The sequence below is a fragment of the Brugia malayi genome, assembly GCF_000002995.4.
Source record: "Brugia malayi strain FR3 genome assembly, contig: Bm_v4_Chr3_scaffold_001, whole genome shotgun sequence".
Taxonomy (NCBI): domain Eukaryota; kingdom Metazoa; phylum Nematoda; class Chromadorea; order Rhabditida; family Onchocercidae; genus Brugia; species Brugia malayi.
The window spans coordinates 13,668,598-13,689,550 of NW_025062477.1; the positions used below are offsets into that span (position 1 = coordinate 13,668,598).

General features: G+C 21.8%; 1 protein-coding gene across 1 annotated transcript; it reads right to left on the minus strand.

Annotated features, from left to right (window-relative positions):
* Positions 1–6,716: 6,716 nt before the first annotated feature.
* Positions 6,717–13,228, minus strand: Bm9838 (Uncharacterized protein; the record flags this gene model as incomplete). Its single annotated transcript, XM_043081101.1, has 13 exons — positions 6,717–6,807; positions 7,344–7,456; positions 8,091–8,246; positions 8,401–8,466; positions 8,598–8,754; positions 8,927–9,012; positions 9,339–9,418; positions 9,931–10,060; positions 10,265–10,381; positions 10,863–10,986; positions 11,606–11,724; positions 11,893–11,982; positions 12,929–13,228. 13 exons carry the CDS (start codon positions 13,226–13,228, stop codon positions 6,717–6,719), a joined length of 1,629 nt encoding a protein of 542 aa, XP_042937035.1.
* Positions 13,229–20,953: the final 7,725 nt, after the last annotated feature.

The window sequence follows — 20,953 nt, forward strand, 5'->3', positions numbered from 1 at the left end:
TATCGGGTACCAGCTTCGAATATATTTAATTTTGTGTTTTTAACTGTTTTTAACAATAGATTTCTTAGTTTTATTGAGTTACATTTACTTATTTACCGTTATAAGATGTTTCCTTTTTTAACCATTAGATAGTTACAGACGCAAATTTCCATATTTAAACATATTGTTTAAGGCACTGAGTAATTTTTAAAACTTACTCCTCACGCTCAGATTTTTGATTTAATGTTATCTAGTTTAGTGAGTTAAGAAATTTATGATATTATTGATCAGTTTAATAATGCCTTAGTTTTTTATTTTAACATTTTTTGAGCTGATCACGAGTTGGTACCCAGTTTTGTAATTATCTTTGTAGTGGGGAAGATTGAAAAAAGGTATAGAATTATATTTGCTAATAATTTATGAGTAAAATTTGTAGCTCATAAAATTTTGAGAGAGAATTTTCTGTAACCTGGAATAGATTTCCAAAGATTTTTTTTTCCAAATCTATGATCATTCCTTTCAATTTTTGGAACATTTTTTTGAATCACTAGAATATTGGGACTTTAAAAAATTTTTGAAACTTCTCGAATTTTCCAATTTTCATTTTTTTTTCATTCATTAATTCTTTTTTTTTTTTTTTTTGATTAATTTTTTATTTTTTTTTAATTTTATTTTTGTTATCCCATAAACTTCATTTTTTTCTTTGATGTTTTTTTTTTGTTCGACTTTTGGTTTAGTTTTTAGTTTACAATTTTTTGATTTCATTTTTTAGTTCTTTTTTATTAATTACATGCTTTTTTTTTATTATTCTTACTTATTGTTAGAAATTATTTGCAGTTTTCAAATTTTTCCTTTTTGTTTGTTTTTGAACTACTGCATGCTCTTTGCTAATTGTTTAAGCATATCTTTTTTACAACCTTACCGATGGCATGCTTTTTCTTGTTAACAATTTCATGATTTTTGTTATTTGTAACTTTAATAATTGCATGCTTTTTTTTATTAACTCCACCTATTGTTATTGTTTATTAATTTAATTTAATTGTGCATGCTTTTAATTAGTCATTTCGTTTGTAACTTTAATAATTGCATGCTTTTTTTATTAACTCCATTTATTATTATTGTATATTAATTTAATCTAATTGTCATTTTCGAAACACTTTTGATTAACTTTTTTTTGCATGTATTTTTGATTAATTCCAACTTACCGCATGGTTTTTTTTTTTTTTTTTTGTTGACATCACTTACTTTCGCATTTGTTACATTTGTTGCTTCTAACTTATTGCATGCCTTTTTGGATTCGTTTATGCATGTTGTTTTTGTAATTTCATTACTTGCATGCTTTTTTTTATTAATCCCACTCATATTTACGATTAGTTCTAGTTTAGGAATCTCTTTTTGTTAATATTGTTTTTCACTCACTTTTGGTTACTTTTAATTTATTGCATGTTTTTTTATTAATTGTTAACCTTACTAATTGCATGCTTTTTTTGTTTATTTTGTTTTTAATTTTTTATGTTAACCTATTATTATTGTATATGCGTCCGAAATAACTCCAGTTTTGCATGCGTTTTGGACTAATTCTGACTTACAGCATGTTTTTGTAAACTTTGCCCACCCAGTTGCTGTTCACTCATGCGTTTTTTGTAATTTATTAAATGCAGATGCATGCACTGTTTTGGATTTTACTAGTTGCATGTTTTTCCGTTATCACTACTTGCATGGTTTTTTTGCTGACCTCACTTGCTATTTGCATGCTTTTTCGTTGTCAGTACTTGCATGCCTTTTTTTGATTCATTCATACATGTTATTTTTGTAATTTCACTAATTGCATGCTTTTTTGTTTAGCTCATTTGTTTTATACTTTGTAATATTTTGGATTATTTATCCTTTTCAAATCTTTTGTTGCAATGTTTTTTACATGCACTTTTATTACTTCCAACTTACTCAATGCATGTTTTTTGTAGTTCACTACTTGCATGCTTTTTTTGTTACTCTGATTCGTATTTACGATTAGTTCTAGTTTTCGAATCTCTTTTTGTTAGTATTTTTTCACTCACTTTTGATTACTTTTAATTTACTGCATGTTCTTTATTAATTGTTGACTTTACTAATTGCATGCCTTTTTTGATTCTTTGATCCATGTTTTTCCAGTTCACTATTTGCACGCTTTTTTTGTTGACTTCACTTGCTATTGATTACTCTTTTTTGCTAGCATTATTTTTGCATTTATTACATCTGTTGCTTCTAACTTATTGCATGCTTTTTTTTTTTATATTTATGCATGCTTTTTTGTTAATTTTATTTATTGCATGTTTTTTACTACTGCATCTTTATTTAACTTATCATTTCTGACATGTATTTAATTCACAATAAAATTTTTCATATTTTTGCATATTTCATACCTTTTTGTTATTTATTAAATAATCGGGTTTTATTAAACAATGTTATTAATTTTTTGTATCACTTTACTAATTTGTTTTCTGCATGCAATTTAATTTTAGTTCTACTCAATACATTTTGATGCCATTCAATTTGCAGGTCAAAATTTTTAAACAAATTCTATCAAATGCTTAGAAGGTAAGCTTTTTTGACCATATTTTCAATCATATAAAAAACCAAAAAAAGCTCTGTTGATGAATTCTTCTTCTTTTAAATCTTTGAATTTAAGGTCGATTTTGCTGCAAGTGTGACGGAGATCTCGGTGAGTAGTCGTGAGTTGTGGTGTCATCGATCTTAAATTCAGTGAACAGAATTCTTCTGACGCTTGGAATGGTGTCGAGCATTTCAAGGTTTGTCGACTTTTAGATTTTCCAACTTTCAGTGTTTCATTTTTTACGAAAAATTGGTTCTCTTTTATATCGTAACGCTTCTAAATTATTTGTAATGGAAAACAACATTTTGGGTTCTACTCATCATTTTGGAAGAACTGGTCAAGCTGTCTCATTTCTGTTCAGCTTGAATAATTGAGTTAAAACAATTAATTATATCTTTTTGTAGCTTTAAATTATCGCTATAAAGTGACTGAATTGGAAAGAGGTGATTATAGCACTTGAAAAGTATGTAACTGATTTAAAAAATTGTAAATAGTTGATGATTTCCCAGCTTATTCCCAAAAAGTAAAGCTAGCAGTTTGTACTTTGTTTAGCAAGCTAGCACTTTAAGTGTATGTTACTTAACAAGTATATGCGTATGCATATTTCTTTTACGCGTGTTTATGCATATACGTTTAGCATTTGTATATATTTCTGATCTGCAAAAATTAGTTAAATAAAAACAAAAGACAAAAACGCATTTCGTTGGAAACTAAAAATTTGCTATTTTTTTTTTCCCCCCTTTTAATTTCAGTTCTTTTAAAATTTTCACTGTGTTTTGGAAATTACATATTGTCCGTCAATTGCAGCAATCGATTCTTTACAATTTCAAACATTTATACTTCAATTTGTTGTTTCTTTAAGCAATTTGTAATGCAAAGATTGGTCTTTGCGTTTTTTTCTTTTTTTTTTTATTTTTAACAAAATATTTTGCTTTTTTGCTTTTTATCTGTATAATTCACTTATGGCTAATATTGTTTAAAATTTAAATTTATCAATGATGCACTTATTTGGAAACAATGAACATTTTATTTTTTGAATGCCATAGATAAAATACAAAAGATAGGAAGTAAAAAAAAAAAATGATTGAAAGAACTAATTCATTCTATGTGACAGTTTCAGTTATGCCGGAAGAACCATATTACTTTTTTTTTTTAGCGCACTAACAAATTTCAAATTGAAAATTATGATTTTAATCTCATTTAATGTTCATAACTTTTGCATTTATTCAATAGAGTTAAGTAACTGTTTTTTCTTTCGATTCATTAATTCTTGCTATTAACTAATATTTGTCAAACTGAAACTTTGTTTTTTAAAGGATAAATAAAATTTCTGGTGGTATTAGTTAAAATAAATTTTTTTAAATATTGACAAGAACAAAATTTTCTTTTCGAACTTTTTTTTGAATTTTTACTGGTCTCATTTCCAGCAAAAATTAAGTGATTGTGATATATAATATAATGTAATCATAGCCATTGGTGGATAATTTGAAATGAATTTTGACAAATTCGAATATTTTAACAAGTGTTAGACACATGATATAAAACAATAAAAAATTTTTGCAATGATTTAAAATTAGTCATTTTTTTAAATCAATGAAAACCAAAAATAATTAATTGTTCTTTCTTTCTTAATAAAGAAAAATTGTTATCAGTTAAAAATTAAAAACAGTCAATTCTTCAGCTGTATGCAATAAATTATTGAAAAGTGTGTGGTAAAATCAAAATTAACTATTTTACAGTTTATTAATCAAAGAAAAAATCTTCATCAGCAATTTCGTTTTTTTTTTTTTTTCTAAACTTGAGGAAAAGAAGAAGAAATGAAAATCCGATTGTCAGATCTTTGCGATTTATTAGCATATGATATACATGCGTATCCTAAACTAATAATTTTCTTTTAACGAAATATTTGGCTAAATTTTTGTATTACAAAAATTCTTGGCTAATTTTCTTGCAAGGAATTGTAGACCGGAAATATTTCAATCTTTATATTTCAAATATTTCAATCTTATTTTTATTTTTTTTTTTTTTTTTTAGTTTTTTAGCTTGCTCTATGCTGTCCAGGTTGGGTTGTTTGGATTTTTCAATTTCTTCCTTCTAAATTTCTGATTTTTGAATTTAATTATCAGTTTAGATTTTTCTTTTGTTTTTTTGTTTTTTTTTTATTTTTTATGGACGAATAGTTTTCTTCCTTTTAATTTTCACTTTTTTCTGCTAATTTTTCTTGATTTGATGTTCGATTCGAACTAATTTTTAACAGTCCAGTTTAATCATTTACTGCAATTTAAGTATAAGCATTATTTCATGGTGCCAAAGCATCAATTTCTTGAAATGCTGTAAAAATCAAAATTACAAACGATTAATTCACTGTAAACAGGTTAGTATCATTAAAAAAAAATGTTGCTCATACAAAAGGCTAGCATTTATCAACTGTAATTTAAATTATAATTATGAAAAATAAATAAAATTAGAGAAGAAAAGAATTTCTCGAAAATTTGAATTATGCTAAATTCAAACGCAACTATTACTATTCAAAATATATATAACAGCAAAAAAGGATAGAACTATTTTACCTCACGGAATTTTTTTTTTTTTAATGTTATTAGAAGAGTTCACATAAAAATTTCAAAATATTTGAAATATAATTTAAAAAAAAAAAAAAAAAAAAAAAAAAAAAAAAACGTGACAATTCTCAAAAAGCTATAGCACTTCTCTTTTTTTTTTTTTGGAAGATAAATTTGATTTTAGTGAGATAGATTATATGTTATTTCTAATTCCATCTTAAATCATTTCAAAAAAAAAAAACAAAGTTCATCTTTCATATCTTCTAGTTTAATGTTCAAATTTTTTGACGATAAAACATTGAAATTTGAAAATGCAGCATGATTGATTTTCCAAAAAAAGAATGCTTCGAGACATTCCTTTGCTTTTTTTTATTCGCTTTTATTCTTTTTGAGAGAAATAAAAATTTGAAACTCGTTTGTGGCGAAGTAATTTCTATTAATTAATAGCACTGATCATAGATGACGGATTTTTTTTTTTTTTTTTAAATTTATCAGCGATATTAATAATTTAATCAAAACTTGAATTTTGCACATTTTCTTCAGTTTGCATTAAAATTTTAATTTTTCAATCCAACTATCACAAACTTTTTTGAAGTATATTCTAGCACTTATAATTTCGATAATTATTTTTTAACAGTTTTAATTATATCCTTAAATTCTAATTATCAGCACCATTGACTCTTCCAGTAAATTATTGCATGATATTCAATGAAAATAAAAATTTTAATATTCAAATTTCTATGCTTTGTTCTCGGCGCCGCACATTTTTTTCGTTTTTAAAAATATAAAAGAAAAAAAAAAAGAGAAAAATAATGCATTTCCTATAGATGATAAAAATGAACTGAATGGAATTTAAAACATTTTTTAATACAATCATCTTTTCATGAAAGATTAATAATTTTGATATAAATATTTATTCTGAAAAAAATTCCTAAACTTTATAAATTAAAATTATAATATAAAATTAAAATATATTCAAAATTGCACTCAGAAATCATTTATTTCTCTTTGAACGATAAGGGAAAATGGAAGTAAAAGAAGTAAAAAAAAAGGGAAGATGGAGAGAGAGAGAGAGAGAGAGAGAGAGAGAGAGAGAGACAGAGAAAGAGAAGACGAAGAGATATTATATTATCTTTCTCAATTCAAATCAACAATTCCTTTTTTTAAACAAACACATTTAGCAAAAATTATGACATAAAAAAATTTGTACGAAACAAACAAATAATTTTGTGTAATCTAAAAATTTTAATCTAATGAGGTAGATAGACTTTGGAATAATTCAAATGAAAGAAGATAAAAATTGTAAAAATTTACAATTTGTAATAGATTTATAGAAGATGGAGGAAAATTTATAATTCTAATTTATAATAAATTATTGTTGAGGAAAAAAGAAGAGAAAAAATACTGAAATAAAAAACATTACACTTAAAAAAAAAAAATAGCAATTTTTCTCTTTCACATGAAAAATGAAAATAATTAAAATTTACTATTGAAATAATTGAAACATTAATATGTAAAATATTTCGATTAATTATTTTCAAATTATGAGAAATATCTTATTTCATAAAATGTTGACCGATATTTTAAGAATATTCTTTCATAAATTTATTATGAAATTTATTGAATCGTTCCAACATATCATGTAGTACATCTCCTTGCGGTAGTATTGTTGTCCTGAAATTGATATCAAAATTAAAAAAAAAAAAAAACTGAAATTAAATTAGTTGAGACAGAAATCTCAAAACAAAAAAAAAAAATAATTTTTTCTAGTTAAAACTAAAAATTAAATAATTTGAAATATACATATGTTAATCAAACGAACAATTAATTTCATACATACGATTGTAAAACATAATCAGATCGATGAGTGAAAACAATTGAAATAAAATTTTGGTATAAAATATTACAAAAATACAATTAAGAGATTTAAAAAATAACTAGGGCAAATAACTTCATTCAAATATTAAAATTAAAAAATAATAATTAAATCGATTGGAATATAATGAGTTGGAAATATCTGATCAGTATTTAAAAATGTAACCTTTGAACTCTTTATAAATGCAATGTACTATGCAAATTAAATATTGCAATAAATTATATTATTATATTAGCTATGAAATTTCTTTTTAAGTAAAAAATAAAATAAATTGTTAATATTGTGAAGAAAAAAAAAAAAAACAAAACAAAACAAAAACAAAAAATAAACGAACCGAAAATGATATGTTCCAGGTTTTTGTCCAAAACCACTTCCAGGTACCACACAAATACCACTATTTTCAAGTAATTCCATCGCATAGAAGAAATCGGCTTCCTGATTTAATGACTGCAAAATATCAAAGTACTAAATTAGTAAAATAATAAAGTAGTAAATTAGTAAGTAGATTTAAATCAAAATTTATGTATTACTTTGAAAGAAATAATTTTTTAGTGTCTTTTTTTTTTTTTTAGATATGCGAATTAGTAAATTAAACTAAGTAAATTTAAATCAAAATTTATCCATTACTTTGAAAGAAATAATATTTCAGTGTTTTTTTTAGATACTTAATATGTTTTTTAGATATGATAATTTAGAAAACAAATTATTAATTTTTAGGTATAAAGAGAAAAGGAGAAAAAAATTTTTTTTTCTAGTTTTTCTAATTTACTAATAATTGCATTCATTCATTCAATTCAATGCAATATTTCATTTTATTTTATGAGAATTAAAAATTATAATAAATAAACTTCATCCAATTGGTGATAGTGTGATGGAAAAGCAATGATAAGAAAAAAACAAAAACAAAATTATCCCAAAAAACTTTAAAAAGTTGAAATTAAAATAAATTTCATTCAATTGGTGATAGTGTGGTGGAAAAGCAATGATAAGAAAAAAACAAAAACAAAATTATCCCAAAAAACTTTAATAAGTTGAAATTAAAAATTTTTTTAGAGCAAAATATTAATTCTTCATTGCTAACCTTAGCTTTATCAATTGCCTTCTGAGGCATTTCAATACGTGGAAATGCATACATTGACCCTTGAACTGGATTACATTCAATACCATCAATTGAATTATACGCTTCATACACTGCTCTTGCACGATCTTTTAATGAATCTAATATTGCTGTCTTCTCCTATAAAATTTCTTTTAAATATTTAAATTAAAAAAAAAAAAAAAAAAAAAAAAAAAAAAAAAAAAAAAAAAAAAAAAAAAAAAGGTAATTCATTAATGTTACCAATATTACATCTTTTTTTTTTTTTTTTTTAATTTAATTAAAAATTTTTTACCTCTAACCATTGATCATATGATGGTTCACCTGGTTGTGGTGGTTTTACTACACAATCCATTGCACACTGAAAATTGAAAAAAAAGAAAAAAAACAAATTAAAAAGGAAAAAAAAAAAGAAGTTTAATAAAATTTAAAATAATACAAAATTATGAAAAATAAAATGGTTTATAATTTCATTATATAATAATATTATACTTGTCCAAGTACAGTTGAACAAAGTTTTGCTGAAGTCATTTTTTGTAAATGATTGAAAACTTCCGGATCAACGTTTACCACCTCAACGTAACCACCACGTATACCACATTCACCCATATAACCTTTCGAGCATGAATGAAATGAGCACAATTCAATCCTAAAAAAAAAAAAAAAAAAAAAAAAAAAAAAAAAAACAACAACAACAACAACAACAACAAATAAACAAACAAGAAGAAAGAAAAAAGTTTAAATCGATTTTTTTTTTTTAATTATTATTACAGGTTATTTAATTTAATACCTTAAACTATTAAATTTGTAAATAATCTTACTGCGAATATGGTTCACCCATTGATTTCATTACTGATTTGAAACTATGAAATTTGAGATCCGTTTCATAAATATTATCTTGATATACCTGAAGAAGATATATAAACAAAAAATGATTAATTTAAAAAATTCAAACTTTAACAATCATGCGTTTTCTCCTAAGAGAAAAAGAAGAAAGAAACTATTTTATAAAAAAATTTAGGAAACTGAGAAAGTACAAAAGAAATATGTTAGTTAATTTAAAAATAGAATAAATAATGACTAAAAAAAGACAAAAAAAAAAAAAAAAAAAAGAAAAAACAAAATATTTTAATTTTCAATTTAAACATCAACTTGCTTCAACAATTTTTAAATATAGTATGCGATTTTTTTTTCCGTATATTTTATAAGAAAGAAATATTAGAATATACTCACTTCATCAGCTAATAGGAATAATTTATTCTTATAAGCAAATTTGATAATTTCTTCCACATTATCTCTGGATAAAACTTGACCTGAAATTTAATTTCAACAAAAAATTTCAATCAAAAAGTGTTGGTATTTTCCTTTCCTAAACTAGAAGTCTTTTCAAAATTTTTATTAAAAAAAATATCAAGTTAAAATGAAAAAAGTATTATATTTTGAGAAAACTCTTGAAAAAAAATGTTCATCATCTATTTGTTTACTTAATTTCATTATTTTATCGTTTTGTTTTGATTTATGCAAATTTAAACTTTTCATTTAATTTATTCTTATAAGCAAATTTGATAATTTCTTTTTTTTTTTTTTTTTAATAAAATAATGAAAATCTTTTTTTTTTAAATAAGAAGAATATTAATTTTTGATTATTTGTTTGCTTCTTCTTTATTTAACTGTGAATTATTAATTTACACATTCTTTTTTTCATATCTCCTCTTCCATATTAACAAAAGAAGGAAAAAAAAAAACTTTTTTTGAATTTACTAAGCAATTAATGAAAATTAGAAGTTTACTTTTAAAGATGAAAACAAAAATAAATTATGCATACCTGTTGGATTACCTGGATTAATAACACAAAGCACTCGAGTGTTAAATTCATTCAATGATTTCTTATAGGCATGCTCAAGTTCATCAATATTCAATGCCCAATTATTACTTTCATCCAAATAATAGCCTACCTTAGCATATTATATTTAAGATAAATCATTTCAATATAAATATTTAATAAATTAAAAAGAAAAAAAAAATTTTTTTTTTTCAATAATATTTAACTAAAATAATATTAATAAAATAAAATTAAAATAATATAATTTATGCAAATATTGATTATCTAATTATTTCATTCATTTATAATTTAAAATTTCTCACAAAACTAAACTAACCATTCCAAGACCAAATTCAACAATTGTTGCAGAATAGAGAGGATATTGTGGAATTGGTATCATTACAGCATTTTTTTTATTTCTACCATCTTTATCAATAAATAATTTTAAAATATTCTAAAATAAAATTTCAACAGTGGAAAAACAAAAAAGAAAAAGAAAAATTGGAAAGAAATAAAAAAAAAAAAAGAAAATTAGATAAAAATTTAATTTTTAATTATTTTGCAATTATATGATTGAGGTACTAATTTATTCAAATAGCACAGTAAAAAATATGCAAAAATTATTAAAAAAAAAAAAAAAATGAGATAATTAAAAATGATAAATATTATTTTGATTTAGTTTAAAAAGAAAAAAAATTTGTGTTTTTTTTTTCCTAAATTTATAAATTTTTAATAAAAAAAATGATCGTTTTTTTTTTTTTTTCCTTTTTGTTTGCAAACATGTTAATAAAATTATTTTTACTTTTATTTTTCCAATATAGTAAAATAGATTAATTATCAGAAATTACATATATATTTTCATCTGAGAAATGAAATTTTTATAATATTACTGCTTTTTTTTTTTAAATTTTATAAAAATTGAAATTCATACATACACGTATACTCTCTGAAGCACCAGCAGATAAAAGTATATGTTGAGGATCAGATGGAATACCATCATCTCGACGAGCAATATATTCTGCTACATGTTTTCTAATAATTTCAATACCACTACTATGGCTAAATATTTTTGAAAAATTAATTTAAAATTTTTCCAATAATTTTAAATTAGAAAATTTAAAAAAAAAAGAAAAAAGAAAAAAAAAGATGCACATTAAAAATTATGAAAAATGGAAATAAAAATAATATTAAATAAAATTATAAATACAATAAACAATAAAAAGAATACATAATAAAAATTATAAATGAACAAAAAATGGATTAAATAAAGAATTTAACTTTTAGCTATTACAATAATTCGATTAAGAAATACTTAAGAAATTAAGAAATACTTATTTAAGTAGCATAATGAAAAAAAAAAAAAAAAGAAAAAAAAATTAATCACATTTCAATGTTTATTCGAACATTCTAAATGATAATTAATAATTTGTTTAACAAATATTACACAAATTTTTTTTTTATCTATTACTAAAACATATTTTTGATCATTTTAAATTGATCATTTAAATTTTAATATCTCATTAAAGCAAATTATTTGATTATTTTAAATAATAATAATAATATAATTTGTGAAATATTTTTAATGCATTAAATTTGCATTCATCTCATAAATATAATTAAACAACTTTTTTAATTTAAAAGAATTTAACAAAAAATTTAAATTTAAAATTAAATTTACCTGTAAGAGCCAACACTATGTCCACCACAACCACTAAGTAATAATTCTGCTCGTTGCCTAACATCTGATGGATATTTTACGGAATTTATTAATGATGGATCACTTATACATGCCAAAACCTATATTTTAATTATTATTTAAAATGTTTAATATCAAAGTTTTTTTTTTTTTTTTTTTCTTGAAACATTTAAATAATAAATACTATATTTACTTTTAATTTATTTAGTCTTTTTTTTTTTTTTTCAAAATTATCAAAAATTATCTATCAATAAATAAAATTTTTATACCTGTCGAATAAAACTAATTGGTTTTTGACCCATTGCATGAGCATCACCAATATTTGCTTTGATAACATTATTAAATGATTTCTTTATTCCCTAAAATTAAATAATAGTTTTGATATTTTATATTGTATATAAAATAATTTGTTAAAAAATTTCATTGAAATAAATGAAAATTTTCGTTTTTTTTTTTTTTTATAAAAATTAAAATTTCTTCTAACAAAATCATTTGCTCATTATTTTACATTGAAAAAGAAAAAAAAAAAAGCTAGGAAATGCCATCGAAATAACAATATAATTAATGGAAATAAATTGATTAGAAAAAAAAAAGAAAAGAAAAGAAAAGAATGTAATGTCATTAATTTTAATGAAAAATAAGATTTAGAACTATGCTATGTAATTTGAAACATGTTAAATTGAATGAAAAAAAAAAAACAAAAAACAAAAAAACAAAACAAATTTTCATTTCTCTATTTTATATTAAATAAATAATTTTTTTTTATTCAAATAGTATTCAATTTCTCGATCTATTTAAGAAAGATAATGTAATTATTAAAAGATATTATCAAACTTATTAAAAGATTAAATCATTAAAAAAATGAAACTACTAAAAAATTATTAAAAGATATATTTAACTCAAATTTGTTTAATATAAATTAATGAATGCAAAGAAATGAGTTTTTTTTTTTTCTTTTTTTTTTAAATTAAATCAATCAATAAATGAATGCAAAAAAAAACATTAAAATATGAAAAAATAAAAGGGAAATTCTCAAACTGCAAGATAGTTAAGATGAATTATTTGAATGTAAACATCTTCTATTATAAACTTTACAAATATTTGTTAACAATGAAGTAAAACTAAAATTAAACTTTTGATTTAATTTGTGCGTTTACTTTTTTAAAAAAAAAAATATTTAAAAAATCACATACACACACACACATACAAAGGAAAAAAAAATTAATTTAATTAAATTTGTCTTTTCTATCGATTAATTTTAAAAGTTAATTTTAAATTAGCATTTAATTAATTTAAAAATTTTACCTTATTCAATTCTTTTTCAATAGCCAAAGCACGAATAACCAATGGACCACGTACAGCATATTCCATCGCAATAACATTTGGATTTAAATTTTCCAATGTAAGAATATGATTTGATGATGTCATTCGATGAATTTGTTGATGATAATGATGACGATGACAATATTGTTGTAAGGGAAATGTTACAGATTGTAATAATAATGATGATAATGATGGTGATAATAATAATGATGATGATGATGATGATGATGTAATAATACAATTTGTTACATCAAATATTTTTCGAGTAAAAATAGTACTCATTCTAAAATATATTAATTTAAAAAAAAAGAAAAATTTATACTTTCATATGCATATATAATTTTGATCGCATATTTATTTATTTATATTTAAATATTAGAAAGAATTAATATAATAAAATAAATTTATTAATAAAAGAAAAAAATTAATATTTAAAAGTAATTTTATAATTAATAAATAATAGTAAATAATATATATTTAATCATCTTAATAAAAGATTAATATAAATATAAATTTAATTCCTAGTTTTCCTGTTTTTTTCTGTTGATAATTTACTATCTATTATTAGCATATTTATATTATTTACAAAATTTACATTTATTTTATTTTAACAAATAATACACAAATAATTTAACAAAATTACTCCAACAATAATTTCTATGCTACGTTCAATTACTCCAACAATAATTTCTATGCTACGTTCAATTACTCCAACAATAATTTCTATGCTACGTTCAATTACTCCAACAATAATTTCTATGCTACGTTCAATTACTCCAACAATAATTTCTATGCTACGTTCAATTACTCCAACAATAATTTCTATGCTACGTTCAATTACTCCAACAATAATTTCCATGCTACGTTCAATTACTCCAACAATAATTTCTATGCTACGTTCAATTACTCCAACAATAATTTCTATGCTACGTTCAATTACTCCAACAATAATTTCTATGCTACGTTCAATTGTTTAACAATCAACAATAAATAATGTTATTAGTAAAATGAATATTTTAAACAAAAAAATTTCTTTTTAGTATATAAATATTTACATATGTATGTTTAAAGTTACAAATAATACAAATAAAAATTGCGTAACAAAAGTGTAAATTTAACAAAAGTTTTTGACAAGAAAAAAACACAAACAAATACACAAAGAAAGGTAATCAATCAATCTTTAGGATTAAAAATCGACTGATAAATTTGTTAAATTTAAATTATTGACAATCATTTTTTTTAGCAATATTATTATACATTTTATTGAACTGAAAAAGTAGTGAAAAAAAGAAAGAAGCATAACCGGATTTATACCCATGAAAAAAAAGAAAAGCATAACCGGATTTATATCCATAAAAAAAAAGAAAAGCATAACCGGATTTATATCCATGAAAAAAAAAGAAAAGCATAATCGGATTTATATCCATGAAAAAAAAAGAAAAGCATAACCGGATTTATATCCATGAAAAAAAAAGAAAAGCATAACCGGATTTATATCCGTAAAAAAAAAAAAAAACGGAATAACTAATTTGCCAAATTAAAATTATTAATAGTAATTTAAGAAATGCTATATTTTACATTTTCATTAGAATATCAAAAATTTAAAAAAAGTTAAGAAAAAAAAAAAAGAAATTAAGAGAGAAAAGTAAAAAGAGAAAGAGAAAGAGAGAGAGAAAGACAGAGAGAGAGAGAGAAATGTCAATGACAAAATTAATGGAAATGGCCATTTATCGATCGGTGACAACCAACCTACACGGAAATGATTCTAATCACATAAACATTGCAATTGCCTATGTGTATATCTATCTGCTTGCTGTACAGCTGTGACAATATGCATTATTTATTTGCACAGTAATTCATTTACTCCAACAATAATACATCTCTCTCTGTGTCTTTATAGTATGTATGTACATGTTTACTATATGCGTAAAATAGCTATAACAATAAGGGTAATTTGTACTAATTAATTTATTCCAACAGAGAAGATATCTGTGTGCTTATGTATGTATATATATGTCTGTGTAACTGTACATTTATTTATTGTACACGAAAAACAATAAGAATTATCTGCACTAGTTGACTTGTTCTAGTAATAATGTCTTTATGTATGTGTATGTCTATGCACATGTGTATGTGATGTATGTGTATGTGTTTATTGTATGCGTATAATAACTGGTAATTCAATAAAGATCGTCTACTATAAGTTAGGTAAACAAGGAATATTTGTGTGTGCTTATTGTATATGTAAAACAACTACAACAATAAGGAATATATATACTATATCATAATTAAATTATGAAAACTCCTTGGAATAATTAAAAAAAAAAAACGCTAATTGTTTTCTTTTCTTTTTTTTTTGTTTCTGAAAGAGAAAAGAAAAGAAACTTTTGATAAGAAATTGATTAAAAGCTTTCCTAAATAAATGTAATATATAAACTAGAATGTATGAAATTTAACTTAAAAAGAAAGGACCAATCATATTCGAATGGAAAAATATTTTTCACTTCTTTATTCCATGAGAAAAAGAAATAAAGAAGAAATTGCATCGAAAAACAAGAAGAAAGATGATGAGAGGAAAGGAGAGGAAGGTAACATACATCAGAAATTGAAGAGCAGAAAAGGAAAGAATATATTGGAAATCGAGAATGGAAAAAAGAACATCATATTGGAAATTGAGAACGGGAAAAGGAACATCATATTGGAAATCGAGAATGAGAAAAAGAACATCATATTGGAAATCGAGAACGGGAAAAAAACATCATATTGGAAATCGAGAACGGGAAAAGGAACATCATATTGGAAATCGAGAACGGGAAAAGAACATCATATTGGAAATCGAAAATGGGAAAAAGAACATAATATTGGAAATCGAGAACGGGAAAAGAACATCATATTGGAAATCGAAAATGGGAAAAAGAACATCATATTGGAAATCGAGAACGGGAAAAGAACATCATATTGGAAATCGAAAATGGGAAAAAGAACATCATATTGGAAATCGAGAACGGGAAAAAAACATCATATTGGAACATATTGGAAATCGAAAATGGGAAAAAGAGCATAATATTGGAAATCGAGAATGAGAAAAAGAACATCATATTGGAAATCGAGAACGGGAAAAGGAACATCATATTAGAAATCGAAAATGGAAAAAGAACATCATATTAGAAATCGAAAATGGGAAAAAGAACATCATATTGGAAATCGAGAATGGGAAAAGGAACATCATATTGGAAATCGAGAATGAGAAAAAGAACATCATATTGGAAATCGAAAATGGGAAAAAGAACATCATATTAGAAATCGAAAATGGGAAAAAGAACATCATATTGAAAATCGAGAATGGGAAAAGAGGGAGAGAAGGAGAGAAAGATTGCATTAGGTATAATGAAAATTGAAGAAAATAGAGGAGAAGGGAGCCTTATATTGGAAATCGAAAAAAAAGAAAAAGAATGAATATATTGGAAATCGAAAAAAAAGAAAAGGAAGGAATATATTGGAAATTGAAAAAAGAAAGAGCGAGAAAGAAAGAATATATTAAAAATTGAAAGAAAAAGGAAGGAAAAAGTAATATCGAAAATCGAAGTCAATTACTGCAAAATGTTTTCCCATTATGTATCAACAAAAAAAGAAAGAAGAAAGCCATTCTTCTGCTGAATGCTTATAAAAATAAAGTAAAGTAATTTTTTTTTTCTTTTCATCTTCAAATTTTAATTTTTAATAATATTATAAAATGTTCAATTTAAAAAATATTAGAGTTAAATAAGTTAAATAGAAATTTCCTTTTTTTTTTTTGTGAGCAATAATTTTAAATAGAAAATATTAAAGCAAAACTAAGTGAAAAAGAAAGCTGATAATGACGATGAAATTTGAGATTTAGCATTCAATCAATATTGCTTAACAGATCGATCTTTGACCTTAAGCAATTTCACTTCTTTCTATCAAATCGTTAACAACAAAATATGATGCAAAACAAGAAGCTCACGTATTCACGTAATATTTAGACATACGATAAGCTCACGTATTCACGTGATATTTAGACATACGTGTTTAATAGTTATTCAGATTTTTAATTATTCAAACTATTATTTTAAATTTTCATTTGAATTATATCAATTCTTTTTTTTTCTTATTTTATTTTGATAGTATTAGTTCTAATGGTTATCATTTCAAAAGCATAATGAATTAGCAATAAATGAATGAAGTAAAAAAAAAAAATATTTTTTCGATTTTAATAAAAATTTTTTCATTTTTTCTTCTAGAATTTTGACATTAAAAAAAAAAAAAGAAAAAGAAAATGAATAGCAATTTAAATTTTATATTAAAAGCAATACGACAAAAAATCGATTCAGATATGTTGGAAATGAATTATAATTAAAATATACATCAAATCAGATTTATTTATTACTATTTTATAATTTCTCATCTTATTTAATGCTTATTTTATTTAATCCAAGTTTTTCCGTTTTTCCGTTTTTTTTTTTTTTTTTTTTTAAGTAATCATTTCATTTTCCGCTTGAGAATTTTTTTTTTTCTCATAGAATAATTATTAAAATATTTTTTGTATTATTTTATTTTTAATAATTTTATTTTTTTTTCCAAGCAGTAATTATGTTTTTTTTTTTTTAATTTCTTTAAAAAATAAAATAAAATAAAAGATAATTTCAATAATTACATAATTCGTTTAATTATTTACACTTATTTATTTCTTCAGAAATGATTTATAATTATTGCCTTTTTAATTTTTTCTTTTTCTTCAATTAGCATCATATTTCGATTAATTGTGTAAATTTAAGTTTTCATGTAAGTACAAAAATTATATTTCAATGATTCAAATAATTGATTCGATTTCATTTGATTTGCATATATTTATTTAATAAAATTACAGTATTTATTATTAATGTGCTAAAATATTATTGTAAATTAGAATTGTAAATTAAAATTAAAATATTATTGTAAATTAGAAATTATAATTAGAATTAATTAACTGAAATTCATGTTTCATTACATTGAAAACTTTGAAATCACCGAATTTTTTCCTTCATTTTTTGCCCTTTCTAAATTTGCATTTATTTTTTCTTTTCCTATTAATTATTAATCATTCAGGTAAACCATTACTAATCATTTAGATTTGAAATAAAGCAAAGAATGAAATCATAAAATTGGATTTATGAAAGTTTGAAAATATTTGAATTTATTAAATTATATAATCAATAATTATTGAAAGAATTATGTCTCATAGAAAGCAAAAAAAAAAAAAAGAAAGAAAAAGAAAAGGAAAACAGAAACAGAAAAGTTAAAAAAATAAAATAATCATAAATTGTTTAATAAGATGGAAAACATTTTAACCACTCAATATCGTTGATAAACTTACGTGAGACTGTGTGACGTAACGTACGTCAGTTAGGTTTGATAAGTCATTTATATATGATAGGCATTTTTTGACATAATATTTTACTGATATATGTATTTATTATGCATTGATTATCTATGTTAAATTTTTTTTTCTTAGCATTCAACATTAAAATTTAATGAAATTGTTAAAAATATGAACAATGCTAATTAATGAAATAAAATTGTAGATGATTTAGAAATTCAGAATTGATTAATTTTTGAAATTTTTAAATTGATTTTTTCAAATTTCAACTTTTGGTCATATTTTGATAATATTATTATAGGTTTTAACAGTTATTAGTTATTTATTATAGGCTATTATGGGTTTTAAAATCTTTTATGAAGTAAAATCATTTTCAAACAATTAATTGCTAATCAAATTAAAAATATTCAACTCTCATTAAATGAGGGTTGGAAAATTACAAAACGAAGAAAATTGTTAATAAATTAATTTTTATTTCATAAATTTTCCTCAAAGCAATTGGAATTAAAATTTTGCAAATGGAATTTTAAATTATTTCACTTCAAACAAATTTGTTATATAACAAATGAAATATTTATATCAATGTTTTTGCAAAAAAAAAAATGATTAAAAATTGCTTTTAACAAATATTCAAATAATTCTGCAAAACAAAAACAAAAAAAAAAAAAAATTGTTTTTAAAAAACTATTACAGATTTCTTAAATTATAATATTGGATGAGGAAATTTATTTTTTTTTTAAAAACAAATGTAAATAAAAAAAACTAGAAAACATACCAACAAAGGTTAAAGGTTAAATAAATAATTGTATGATTTGTAATCCAATCACTTCTTCTCATAAACGATTGATCATGAAGTTTTAAAATGAACTAAAATAAAATAAAAATTTGCCAAAATCTTCGTTACAATTTTTAATCGTTCTCGAATTTCAATTGTATTGTATAGAACAATTAAATTTTAAACTTATTTAAAAGCAATCAATATAAAGTAATATCACAAATAATTTTTCTTTTCGTTTTTAAAGCAAAAATGTTATGAATGATTAATTTAAAAAAAAGAAAAAATAATTAAAAAACGAACCAACAATGATGCAAATAACGAATAAAAAAAGTAATAATAAAGTTAGACATGAAATAATTAAAATTATTTTTTTTGTTATGAAAAACTTTGAGTTAATAATAAAATAAATTGATTTTACATAAAAAATATTAATTTTTCACTTTTAGTCTTAGTGATAAGTTTCAATTCTTGAAATGATTAAATTTACACATTTATAATTTATTAAAACATTAACACTTTTTGATAGCTAATGTAATATTAACTGTTAATTACTAAAATTTACTTCTAGATTATCAATGATAAATAATTAATTATTATAATAGCTTTACTTTCCTGAAATTCAACAATATTTTCTTTTATACGTTAATACTAACGTAGGTCTTATCACTTTCATCTTATCATAAAATATCAAATCAAATTTTTGTTACAAATAATCCATTAAAATAGTAAAAGTAATCAAAAATTTTCTTTCATTTTTGAATTTGAATCAATTTTTAATTGCTTTAAATTCATTTTTAAAATTTTTTTAAAAATTTTCCTGGTTTTAAATATGTATTTTTCTTAATTTAAAATATTTCAAGCATAATATCTCAGTGTAAAATAATTGCAAAATTAGAGACGGTTGATAATTTTTGATTAATTTATCAATTAATGCAAAATTGATTAAACATTAAAAGAAATTTAGTCTTTCCCCTACTTTATATTTAATTATTCTAAAAAAATTAATCATTTAATTAATATATTTTTTTAAAAAAAAAAGAATCGCAAATTATTGTGATAATATTTAAATTATTAACCAATGTGCTATCTTATATGAATAAATTATTAAACATCATTAAAAAACAAAAGTATCTTAAAAAAAAAAACTTAAAAATCAAAACTAATTTATAAATACTAATTATTTATAGCAATTTTAAATTCAAATTATCACTTTGTGCTACTTTTTTTTTTTTTTTTTTTTTTTGGTATTATTTTCTAATGAAACAAATATCATTATTTGTAAGCTAAAATATGTTAAAGAAAAAAAAAACACAAAAACTCACAAATATTTAAAAAAAAAAATTCCTTTAAATAATGAAAAATTATTAATAATTTATAGAATTTTCTAAACAAACTTTTAAAAAAAGGGAAGAGGAAAGGAAATGAGATAAAAGCAATGACTGATTAAAGAATTTTTTTTTTTTTTCGTTTTATAAAATTAATTTTTTGATCGAAGATTATTGTACAATTTAGTTTTTTTTTTTGTTAGTTTTATGCTAACCATATTGCTGGCCGAATAATTTGTTTTATTTAAACTGATCGATCATCTGTTTTATTTGAATATTTGAAATAAAAAAAAAAAATCTTTATCTGCTACAGCTGATAACAAATAATCATGAAACTGATTTTTTTTTCCTTTTCAATGAGATCAATTGAATGATTACAATTAATTACACTTTAGTATTATATTTATTAGAATTAGATTATATTATTAAAATTAGATTTTGTAGTAATATTTGTTATATTAGTACTAATTTTTAAAAATTTTTTTAATTTTTATGATTAGAATTATATTTAAAATTACATTAAATTA